We start from the raw sequence: 11,638 nt of genomic DNA on the forward strand, positions 1-11,638 counted from the left end.
AGCATGATGCGCATGCGCAGTTCGCCATAAATCGCCAAACAGTTGCGGTTCCACGAGTTTGTGTTCCTTCCACCGCTCTGTAGGCTACAATCTTGCGGCAGCATAATGATTACTATTTCTTGGATACATTAAACTAGGATGATCAGCCCGGCGGTGGCAGAGGCCAGAAGGCGTGCGTTTTAAACAACAAGCAGCTGTAAATCTCTGGAAGCTAGTGGTAACGAAGCTGTGCTACGTGCTAATGTTATGAGACTGAACCGCGGAGAAACGCCGCCTGTGATTGACAGCTCACTGACTGCTTTGTGTTACGGATTTAATCGGGTTGATCCTGGAATGGGGCAGTGGAAGCTTCGGTCTGTGTAATTTGCTAAACGGGGAGGAGAGGAAGCAGGCGTTACCGCTGCGGGCCTTCGGTCACGTCGCACACGACTTCAGTGACCGATACGTTATAACATGGGGACCTAAAGTGAATTCAGGTTAAACAACACTTTTCCGCAATTTTCTCGGACTTCGCTCTTGAAATGGCCGGTTTTACAGATCTGCGGGAGAAGCTGAAGTCGATGACACCGCACAGGGACAAAGTTTTCGAGTACAGCGACGGGGAGAAGCGCAAGTACCACGACTCGGATGACGACGAGAGCGAGCACGAGGAGCGGCGGGACGCAGAGGCGAGCAAAGTTAAAAGTAGCATTAAGCAAGCGAATATCTTCACGCAGGAGGAGTGCGCGCGCATTGAGGCGAAGATAGACGAAGTGGTTGCCAAGGGAGACAAGGGGCTCTACCGGGAGCACACGGTAGACCGGGCGCCTCTGAGAAACAAGTACTTTTTCGGTGAGGGCTACACGTACGGCTCGCAGCTTGAAAAGCGCGGGCCCGGGCAGGAACGGCTGTACTCCGAAGGCGAGGTGGACGAGATCCCGGACTGGGTGCACGAACTGGTCATCGATCGCCTCGTGACGAATGGCGTTATACCGGAGGGCTTTGTTAATAGCGCCGTGATCAATGACTACCAGCCCGGGGGCTGCATCGTGTCCCACGTGGACCCCATTCATATCTTTGAGCGACCGATAGTGTCCGTGTCGTTCTTCAGCGACAGCGCGCTCTGTTTCGGATGCAAGTTCCAGTTCAAGCCCATCCGCGTGTCCGAGCCCGTGCTCTACCTGCCCGTGGGGCGCGGCAGCGTCACCGTCCTCAGGTCGGTAACGTTACTAGTCCGGACAATACTTTGTCACCATTCATTTCCAGAGCATGCTATTATTATGCGATTCTTTAAAACATCATGTGTATATCCATACGAAGAAGTACTGTGGCAGTACCATAGTATTTTTGAAATGTACTATGGTGCATGTCCAAAATACCATGATATTAACATAGCACGTTTTGGTACTGTTTTGCAAGTTATATGTGATATTGTCTTACCTTAATACTTTTGATTTATAATGTAATGTATAACAATGTACTTGCCATATGTATACAATGGTACATTATAGTACTTCAAAAGATTAAATTACACAAAAAGTACTATAGTATGGTACCATCGTGATACCATATTATTTTAGATAGTATGGTCCAATGTTATTTTAGTATCATTGAGATAACGTTACAATTATAGTTTTTATCCATAGTTTTAATACATTTATACTTTTATATTTTCAGTTTTTATTTTATAGTTGTAGTAATTTTGTTATTTTTTTATATATATATATATATATATATATCTATAGATTTTCATAATTTCAATTTATTTTGGTGCAAGTTTAACTAAATGCGTATAAGAAGCGTTCCCTGAATTTAAAATGTAATATTTATTTATTTTAATCAAGTTAACACTCAATTGGAAGAAATGTTGTTTTATAGTTTTAGTTAAATGTAACCCTGCTATGTTTATACCATGATGTTCTTAGAATTATCATGCAAATAGCATTGAATTTAAATTTCAGTACCATGGTATACAGGTGCATGTCAATAAATTAGAATGTCGTGGCAAAGTTCATTTATTTCAGTAATTCAACTCCGAATTTGAAACTCGCGTATTAAAGTTAGTGCACACAGACTGAAGTAGTTCAAGTCTTTGGTTCTTTTAATTGATGATTTTGGCGCACATTTAACAAAAACCCACCAATAGTGAATTGTTGGTCTTCTGGAAAGTATGTTAATTTACTGTACATGTACTCTATACTTGGTAGGGGCTCCTTTTGCTTTAATTACTGCCTCAATTCGGCATGGCATGGACGTGATCAGTTTATGGCACTGCTGAGGTGGTATGGAAGCCCAGGTTTTTTTTACCATGACCTTCAGCTCCTCTGCATTTTTTGGTCTCTTGTTTCTCATTTTCCTCTTGACAACACCCCATATATTCTTTACGGGGATCTGGTCTGGTGAGTTTGCTGGCCAGTCATGCACACCAACACTATTGTCATTTAACCAACGTTTGGTGCTTTTAGCAGTGTGGGCATGTGCCAAATCCTGCAGGAAAATGAAATCAGCATCTTCAGAAAGCTGGTCAGCAGAAGGAAGCATGAAGTGCTCCAAAATTTCTTGGTTAATGGCTGCAGTGACTTTGGTTTTCAAAAAACACGATGGCCCGACACCAGCAGATGACATTGCACACAAAATCATCACAGACTGTGGAAACTTAACACTGGACTTCAAGCAACTTGGGCTATGAGCTTCTCCACCCTTCCTCCAGACTCTAGGACCTTGGTTTGCAAATGAAATGCAAAAGTTGCTCTCATCTGAACAAAGGACTTTGGACCAGTGGGCAACAGTTCAGGTCTTCTCCTTTGCCCATGTTTGCCCAAATTCCTTGACACTTCCATGTGTGGTGGCTCTTGATGCCTTGACTCCAGCCTCAGTCCATTCCTTATGAAGTTCACTCAAATTCTTGAATCAGTTTTGCTTGACAATCCTTTTTCTTCAATAAGTTTTACTTCCACTCAACTTTCTGTTAACATGCTTGGATACAGCACTCTGAGAAGCCAGCTTCTTTGGCAATGAATGTATTGTGGCTTACCCTCCTTGTGAAGGGGGTCAATGATTGTCTTCTGGACAAATGTAAGATTAGCAGTCTTCCCCATGATTGTGTAGCCTAATGAACCAAACTGAGAGACCATATTGAAGACTCGGAAACCTTTGCAGGTGTTTTGAGTTGATTAGCTGATTGGCATGTCACCATATTCTAGTTTGCTGAGATAGTGAATTGGTGGGTTTTTGTTAAATGTGAGCCAAAATCATCACAGTTAAAATAACCAAAGACTTAGACTACTAAAGTCTGTGTGCACAATTTATTTAATACACAAGTTTCACAATTTAAGTTGAATTACTGAAATCAATTAACTTTTCCACAACAATCTAATTGAGATGCACCTGTATTTCAAAATGTTGTACCATTATCATCACTGTACCATGATACTGCCACATTATTTTTTTGTAAGGGTGTTACCATTCTGGTAAAGCCAAAAAAAATACATATTATTACTATAGTACATATAAGAAAATATTTACTTAAAGTATCCCACAATTTGCATGTTTACTATCCTGTGGTGTTAGTTCATTTTAACATGACATGCAAAAAAAGATTTTATTTTTATTTGCATGAATTATTAGCTTTTCATTATGAACCATGTCTTAAAAACATTATTTTGTGCTTTTGTAATCGTGCTAAAATGTAGTAAAATATTGAGCTCTGGCTCATGCTTTTACTGCTTTGATTTTAGTGGCTATGCAGCTGATGACATCACACACTGCATCCGCCCACAGGACATTAAGGAGAGGAGAGCCGTCATCATTCTGAGAAAGTGAGTTGCTCTGGTGTTGAGTCAAAGTTGTTCTTGAAAGATCTGGAAGCGTCTATGGGGGTGTACACTGCTCTGATATCTGCTCATGTTTTGCTGTAGAACGAGGCCGGATGCCCCTCGCTTGAACACCAGTTCACTGAGCCCGTCCATCCACTCTTCTGAGAGAAGACACATACTCAAAGCCAAACGCTCACACCGAAAGGCCGACCCAGATGCTGCACACAGGTACTTGCCAAGACTTTCATACCACATTCAGGTCTGTCTTCATCATATCAACAACTTCTAGTTCACATAGTCCACATCTTACATTTTTGATAATCCATTTCACTCGGACCAACATGAAGGCTACCAAAATAGTGTGGCTTGTTTTCTATTCCTAAAATGGAAAATCCTAATTTATATTAAATGTGTAGAAAGATAATAGTGTTACAGCGAAATAATTAAATATGACAAATGTTTAAAATGATGTAAACTAAAGACCAGTGTAGAAAACCTATTATCTGACACTGCTTTTCGCCTCATAATATTTTCGGATTGGTGGTATTTCTGCTACAAGAGTGCTGTCATATCAATCAGCAGAACATAAAATTACTTAAAAAAAATTTCATTATTCATCCTCATGTTGTTCCAAACCTTTATGCTGGGGACAGTATGAACTGTCATTGAAAATAGAGCTGCATTAAAGATTCTTTTTCCGTTTCTGTTCCATGGAAAAAAGTAACATCATACATGTTTGGAAGACCTTCCATACTTAAAAACAAAGAGTCTTTAAGACTCACAAAACGGCTGCAGTCCACACATACAATTTGCTAAAAGCATTTTGCTCTTTTCCCTTACACAGGCCTCGTATTTTAGAGATGGACAAAGAGTTACAGAGGCGTTCCCTCTCCTCCCGAAAGAGACGTCATGGTGACAGCAGTTCAGAGAACTCATGGAGGAGAGCTGACGAGAGAGAGCTGGGCTCACGCTACACAGATGATCATGCGACCACACGACGAGTCAAGATGAGACGTCACTGAGACGTAGACACCTTTTACGTTTGCTCGAGGGGATGGGAAGCCAACAGAGTGACTCAGTAAAAGAGAAGCTTCCGGAGTGAGTGGATTCATGGACATCAGACAGTCACTGCTTTACTTAAGAGGCTTTATCTATCTATTCAGACATATCAAAAAATATACTTTAAAATCCACTATATTTTGTTCTGTGTGTTTAAAGGAAATGTATGGAATAAAAAGACATCTATGCTGACTAGTGGAATTCAATCCTAATTCACCAGTTCGCATGCATATTCTATTGATCAGTCATTATGCATACACCTCATTTACCATAACAATATCAAATAAAAATGTGTATTGGTCAGTTTTTTCAAAGATAGATTTTTGAGAACTGCTCCTTTTAAACATGTAAACAGATTTGTTGAATACATTTTTAAACACAATAGCTTAGAACAGGCAATCTGTTCTAGAAACAGGATAAAAAAAGAAATAGTCATCGCTTCATTTGAATGAAGTTCTTTCTGTTCTCAATACTTATTTCTTTTCTTTCTTTTCCATTTAAGAGTGGTGTTGCCATTATAACAAGTTCTGATTGACAACCATGGTGATTTGTTTTATCTCTTTATTTCCAAAGTAAAGAATTCATTGTCAGAATAACAGCTGACCTTCGAGACCTCTATAAGACTGTCATAATGACAACATTTTTATTATTTTCATACTGTGTTTCTGAGAATGAATAAAAATGTAGAAGAACAATGTAAATGTGCATTTGACTACATGAGATTCTATATACAGTTTGTATTTAAGAAGCTGACAGATTAATCTATTTTTGTTTAAAGGTTGAAAACAAATGGAGCAGATTAGAATGCATAAAATATTAAAGGGAGATGTTCCTGAAAGATTCTGTCCATTCTTTATTGTTCTTGTTCTAATGAAAACTGAGGTTCATATCTGTTGTATTTTGTAGCTCACTTTTAAATTTCAAAAGCAATTTCAAACTTCTTTTTTTTTTCAATTCCTGGAGGGCCAACACACACCATGTAGTTCTCAAAGAAGCCTGAAGGACTGATTAGTGTTTAATTAGAGTTGAATCTATATGGAATAGGTCAGTGGTTTTCAAACCTCTCCACGAAGTACCCCCAGCACTGCAGATTTTGTATGTCTCCCTCTATCTGACACACAAACTTCAGGTCTTACAGTCTCCACTAATGAGCTGAGGAGTGAGTCAGGTGTGATAGCACCATGACGTCACCCAATAAATGTCCCACAGGTTCTTACTACAAGTGCTGTTTGTAAGCGGAAAGAGTGCGTAACTGTCCACTAGAACAGTGGTTTTCAAACCGGTCCTGCGAGCACCCCCAGCACTGCACATTTTCTGAGTCTTCCTCATCTATCACACATCTATACGCCCTGGGCAAGACCCCCTTCGAGCGCCCATCAAAAAGAAACTTGCCCCACATGTTGCCTATCCCTGCCATATTGGGTTGATTACTGTGTTGCTTATAGGCAAGTGTTAATGTAACTGCTTTACATAAGGTTCTAGGGGAGACATATTACTGTTTTCAGTTTATAGAGGGGTGATAAAACAGCACTAAATGTATAGCCAAAGTACTAAAAATTAAATTATAATTTTAATAAATGATATAGGCTATAGTAGAGTGTATATATGCGTAAATTAAATCAGCAATACAAATATAACACTTGATAGTAACTAGATTGGAGTGTTTTAAACAATTTCATTTAACAGCAGAATGTACAATTAAGTACTAAAGTACAAATTAATTATTTAATTTGTTTCACGGTTCGCCATACAAATGTAAAGGCAATTTTATAAAAAATATTTTAAATATTTACATTTTCCAATTTGTGACCAAATTTTCCATACATTACACAAGCAATGGATTAAGAAAATACCAGTATAAGAACCTAAAAATAATACGAAATTATACAATTTATGTATCAAAATGATAAAAACGTTTTTAATTCACATAAAAAAGTACTTTAAATTTATGAAAAAAAAAAATAATAATAATGTTGGGCCGTTCTGATAAAATAAATGACTGTTACATGATTTTTCCTTTTTGTCCGTGCTTAGAAATAAAGAAACGCACTGTAAAGTTCTGACGTTTATTTATATTGTGATCTCATTGGTCCATATGTACGTCAATCAGATGGATAGTGACGTATCAGGTGTTTGTTATAGTTGAGAGGGCAAGTACGTGCTGGACAAAACTACGCAATTTGATACTCCAATGGCTCTGAATTGACATTACCTTTTAAACGTAAGTTAGCGGTTTAACTCGTGCTTATAAACTGTTAATTGTTTAATATCACCAAGTGTGTTAGTTTTATGCATTTGGCAGCTGGTGATGTTAGCAAACGCTAATAACACAGCGAAACAATATCGTTTGATTCAGTGTAGTCTGATTCTCAATCATTTGAACAATTGAAAACAAGTATTCGAGTTTGAAGGTATAATATTAAGCAAGGGAAACAATTCATCGTTAAACCTGTGAAATAGCACGTCTGTAAACATGACACATGTAAACCACTGAGAGTTAAAAATAGTTTTGCACACTGTGACTGTCTTATCTGAAAACACAATTATCTGGGTTTTAAAGTCCATCTGTATGCAGGCCTCGTTTAATTTAATGTGTACTAACTGTAACATTCTAACAATGAATGTAGAATTTGTTTTGTTTTCATTTGCATGCGATCTGGCAAATAATATTCTGTTATTTTTTGTAAAATACCTTTAGGAATTTAGTTCTTGGCAGGCGTGTGAACCTGTTAATCTTTTTGGAATAGAAATATTAAGCCTAAAAGGTGTCTATGAGATATTCACCCATGATTTACTAGTGTAATCTATAGATCACAGGTGGAGACTGAACTCTTAAGTCAGGATCACAAAATGATCTTATGAATTAGTGAAGAGTTACTCTGCCACATGGGTCTACATTTAGACCTGGTTAACCCCCCTTCTTGCTCCGAGTTCATGAAGATTCAAGGAAAAAGAAAGAGAGAGTGTCAGGTGAGGCTTCAGTCACCTGCTCTGTCATGTAGCACACATGAGCACTGCGTGCGAGTCTTAACCTTCTAGTACTGAGTACTGTGATGGTAGGTACCTTGGTACGTTAATGGTATCGGAAGGTTAAATTAATAATAACACTTTAATATATAGTACTTAATGATTACTATTTATGGTACACAAAGGTCAGTGGTATTCTTAGTACCATGAACATATCCAGGCCCAAATTAAGAATTCAGAGGCCCCTGGGCACAATGTCTTGTAAAGCCCCCCGCCCCACACAATTATACAGTACTATTTGTTGGAAGCACCTCTGCTGATTATATCAACCAGACGTTGGTATGCAGAACTAGTGTAAATAGACACTTTGAAAAAAATGTCTTCCCCTTGCTTGAGCCCCAAGCGTGCATGGGCTCCTGCCCATAATGCCCATTTGGATAATAGATAGATAGATAATTTATTTTGTCCTCAGAGAGGCCCAGAATGTATCATGATAGATTTCTATAAACCATGGAGGTACCCTTATGTGTGGAAGAGCAAGTGACATCAAATGGTCATGCACTATAAGTCTCTACTGACATTTTCAGACAGTCTCACAGAGGAAGTGATGTATTATTCTGGTAAAAGGCGAGGAGAAGATGGGATTGCTGCTGTCATTGACTTCCTGTTGTCCAATGCCCGGCTGGTGCTGGGGGTCAGCGGAGCTGCGGTGCTGGGCATTGCCACATTAGCTGTGAAACGGGTGATTATTCATTATTTTTGCTTACTACCCAGTTCTGGTTGGTCAGATGATATTATATTGTTTATAGAGTGCGTAAACAATTAATTAAAAAAGCTTGTAGCTCACAGTAGGTCTGCATTTACTGGTTTGTAAGTTTCCATTAAAAAAAATATATATTCTATTCTAAATATTCTAATATTCTAAGCTTATTTTGATTATTTATTTTTAAAAAAATGGTCTCCTCTTCCTGTGATGTCGTAGCTGATAGAACGTGCTGGTAGGCCTCCTGATGAGAAGCCTGACAAGATGACGGACAGCTGGGAGGAGTTAAGTTTGGTTAGTGCCTCCCCCAAACTGCTGCACAAGAGTATAGAAGGAGTGGTCATGAAACGGATTGATACCGCAACACAGAAAGGTACGTGGAACATGCTTAACCTCTATTAAGAAGACTTGTTGCTAAAAGACAACAAGAAGTCAATACAATGAGCATATATAGGGTCTTATTCTGCACAATTCATCTATGCATGCTAGTGCCAAAAAATATTAATACTAAATGTATTAATTCTGCTTTTCAAATTTGTAAATGTCTTAATGGTATTTATTTAGGCATTAATGTTGTTACTGAACATCTGTGTCACTAAAAAATATGTCATGTTATGGAACTAAAATGGGCTGTGAATGCTGTTTTTTAAGTAGAAACCCTTTTCTGTGTTTAGCGGAGCTGTCCCAAGCCATTCCCCTGCCCTCACCTGAGCCCCAGTGCTGTGACGCTGACCCACCTCAGCGACGGAAACACATGGATCTGTGTGTGATGACGTTTGTGGACCGTCTGCAGCAGTACTACAGAACACGTGTTTGTCTGTCAGCAGAGGAGGTGTCTGTCGCACAGCAGAGAGCGTTAGATATAGCCACAGAGATCAAGGCCTTCCTGCACTACAAACACCCAGATATGCCACTGGGAGACATGACGCTGGCGGGATCATTGATCGACAACCTGCAAGTGGTTAAAGCCGACCATGCTTGCTTGATCGTGCCCCTACAGGTATCAAGATTCTATGTAGACCACTTGTTTACTTGCAGGTGTAAAAAAAGAAAATTGCTGTTAACAATAATTGCTATCCCATACATCTCAAAGACCCATAGAAATTCATAGCCTGCAGTTTTATTACACATTTATATTATATTATGGTGATTGTTCATAAATATATTTGTTTTTCTGTATATTATTGTCTCAAATCTTCTAGGGCCATTATCTGTTCAAATCTCCATGTACATTTTCACGCCAGGATGTTATGTTATATTATATTATATTATATTATATTATGTTATGTTATGTTATGTTATATTATGTTATATTATATTATATTATATTATATTATATTATATTATATTATATATAAATAAAAACTAAGTCCCCCATAAATTTCCAAAACACCAAATAAATGTTTTTATTATACAGTATATAATACATTTTTATAATATCATATACGTTTTTTTTTTTTTTTTTTTTTTTTTCAGTTTAATGCATTAAAAATATTTAATGCAATCAATGCAGGAGCGGAGCTAGGGTTGGCCTTCCTACTGGACATCCCTTCATAATATAATATAATAAACAATATATAATTTTTTTTGTAACAATATTTAGTTTAGATAATATTCAGACAAGCCTTCCAATATTAGTAGTTGGATCTTTGATCTTAAGTATTGACCTTACAATGGCCATGTTCTTGGCCCTGAAATTGTATTTAAATTTGTTTAAAATGTGTTTCATACAGTTGGAGTCCAGTCTGTGGACACCTATTGCGGGAGAGGACACATTTTTGGGTCACCCTAAATTCTGCATGGTGCGCCGTGAAAACCTTGAGTACTTCCCAAGGGGGCGGAGCTACTGGGATCGACATTTGCTGGCTGGATACTTGTCATCGCGGCTTGTTTCTGAGCAACTAGGCAAGACAGTGATGGAATCAATGAACTGGCCATTGTTGACCGGAACCCTGGAGTGCGAGGTGCGACCGGTGCTTGGGTCTCCTGAGCTCAAACTGGAAATTAAAGGGTTAAGTCAAAGCAGTTATGAGAGTGGAGAACGCTTCTATATAACAGTGTTGCCAACAGTGCGCCTTGGTGAGATGACGCTTATGGCACAACGAGAGATCACTGGGTCATTCGACTACGTCTGGTACCAGAGCCTATACACTAGCGAAACAGCCAGACTAGCAGAGCTTGACAAAGCAGACTCGGGGGTCAGAAGGAAGTGCCTGAAAACACTAAAGGCGGTGTGCTGCAACTGTACTTCACTGCGCAAGCTCAACGCTAGCCATCTTCGCAATGTCATCCTACACATGAGTGAAAATGAAGCAGATTGGACGGAATCAGTGTTCGCTGACAGGTTCCTTCAGGCGATCACTGAGCTAATCGGATATTTGGAAACTGGAATCTTGCCTAGTTACTTCAAACCTAATTTGAATCTGTTTCAGGGTTTGAATGAGGACGACATTGATGAGATGGGCTATATGCTGTACTCTGCTATAACTGAACCTGAGATTCTACTGATCTGATACACTCCTCCTATTCCTTCTACGCACAGAATAGTACTTTTATCAAAACTCTCTATGGCAACTGGCATTAATGCACCTTTAAACAATGAATGTAAAATTACATATCATTTTATAAGGTGTCTATTTATGTGTGAAAATGTATATGTATTTCCAATTACCTACTCCTTTAAAGGGGATTTTGAAGTGACATTGGCTCCATTTGACTATGCAGCACATACCTAGACAGACACTCTGCTTGGATGTAGATTTTAAAGAAGTGAGAGAAAGCTTTTCATAGTTTAGACCATTTGACTGTGACTTGAGATGGATTTTCTTTGGTTGGCAACCTGTTCTGAACTCTGCGTTTACCATGAGTATATGTTTTATTATTTAGCTTTTATAAACAATGGCAGAAATCACAGACTACACAAAGCTGTGTTAACTCTGAAGAAGCAAATAATTAATATTAAGACAATAAAGCAGTAATGCAATGCTTTTGTTGATATATTTCATATATATATTTTATATACTTTTTTTAAATTGAATTTTCTTTTGGTCTGTTA

The 11,638-nt window shown here is 38.4% G+C and overlaps 2 protein-coding genes across 3 annotated transcripts; both read left to right on the forward strand.

Annotated features, from left to right (window-relative positions):
- LOC113091842 (RNA demethylase ALKBH5) lies at window positions 1–5,691 on the forward strand. Its single transcript, XM_026257531.1, has 4 exons — window positions 1–1,195; window positions 3,717–3,797; window positions 3,897–4,022; window positions 4,639–5,691. Exons 1-4 carry the CDS (start codon window positions 522–524, stop codon window positions 4,814–4,816), a joined length of 1,059 nt encoding a protein of 352 aa, XP_026113316.1. The 5' UTR covers window positions 1–521; the 3' UTR covers window positions 4,817–5,691.
- Window positions 5,692–6,960: 1,269 nt separating this feature from the next.
- LOC113092158 (mitochondrial dynamics protein MID51-like) lies at window positions 6,961–11,565 on the forward strand. Of its 2 annotated transcripts, none has more exons than XM_026257851.1 (5): window positions 6,961–7,074; window positions 8,412–8,562; window positions 8,803–8,956; window positions 9,258–9,583; window positions 10,317–11,565. In XM_026257851.1, exons 2-5 carry the CDS (start codon window positions 8,428–8,430, stop codon window positions 11,094–11,096), a joined length of 1,395 nt encoding a protein of 464 aa, XP_026113636.1. In that variant the 5' UTR covers window positions 6,961–7,074; window positions 8,412–8,427; the 3' UTR covers window positions 11,097–11,565. The 2 variants fall into 2 exon arrangements, with proteins under 2 accessions (XP_026113636.1, XP_026113584.1); XM_026257799.1 differs by having other exon boundaries at window positions 6,967–7,074; window positions 8,408–8,562.
- The last annotated feature ends 73 nt before the right edge of the window (window positions 11,566–11,638 follow it).

Source organism: Carassius auratus, chromosome 1 (assembly GCF_003368295.1).
Source record: "Carassius auratus strain Wakin chromosome 1, ASM336829v1, whole genome shotgun sequence".
Taxonomy (NCBI): Eukaryota; Metazoa; Chordata; class Actinopteri; order Cypriniformes; family Cyprinidae; genus Carassius; species Carassius auratus.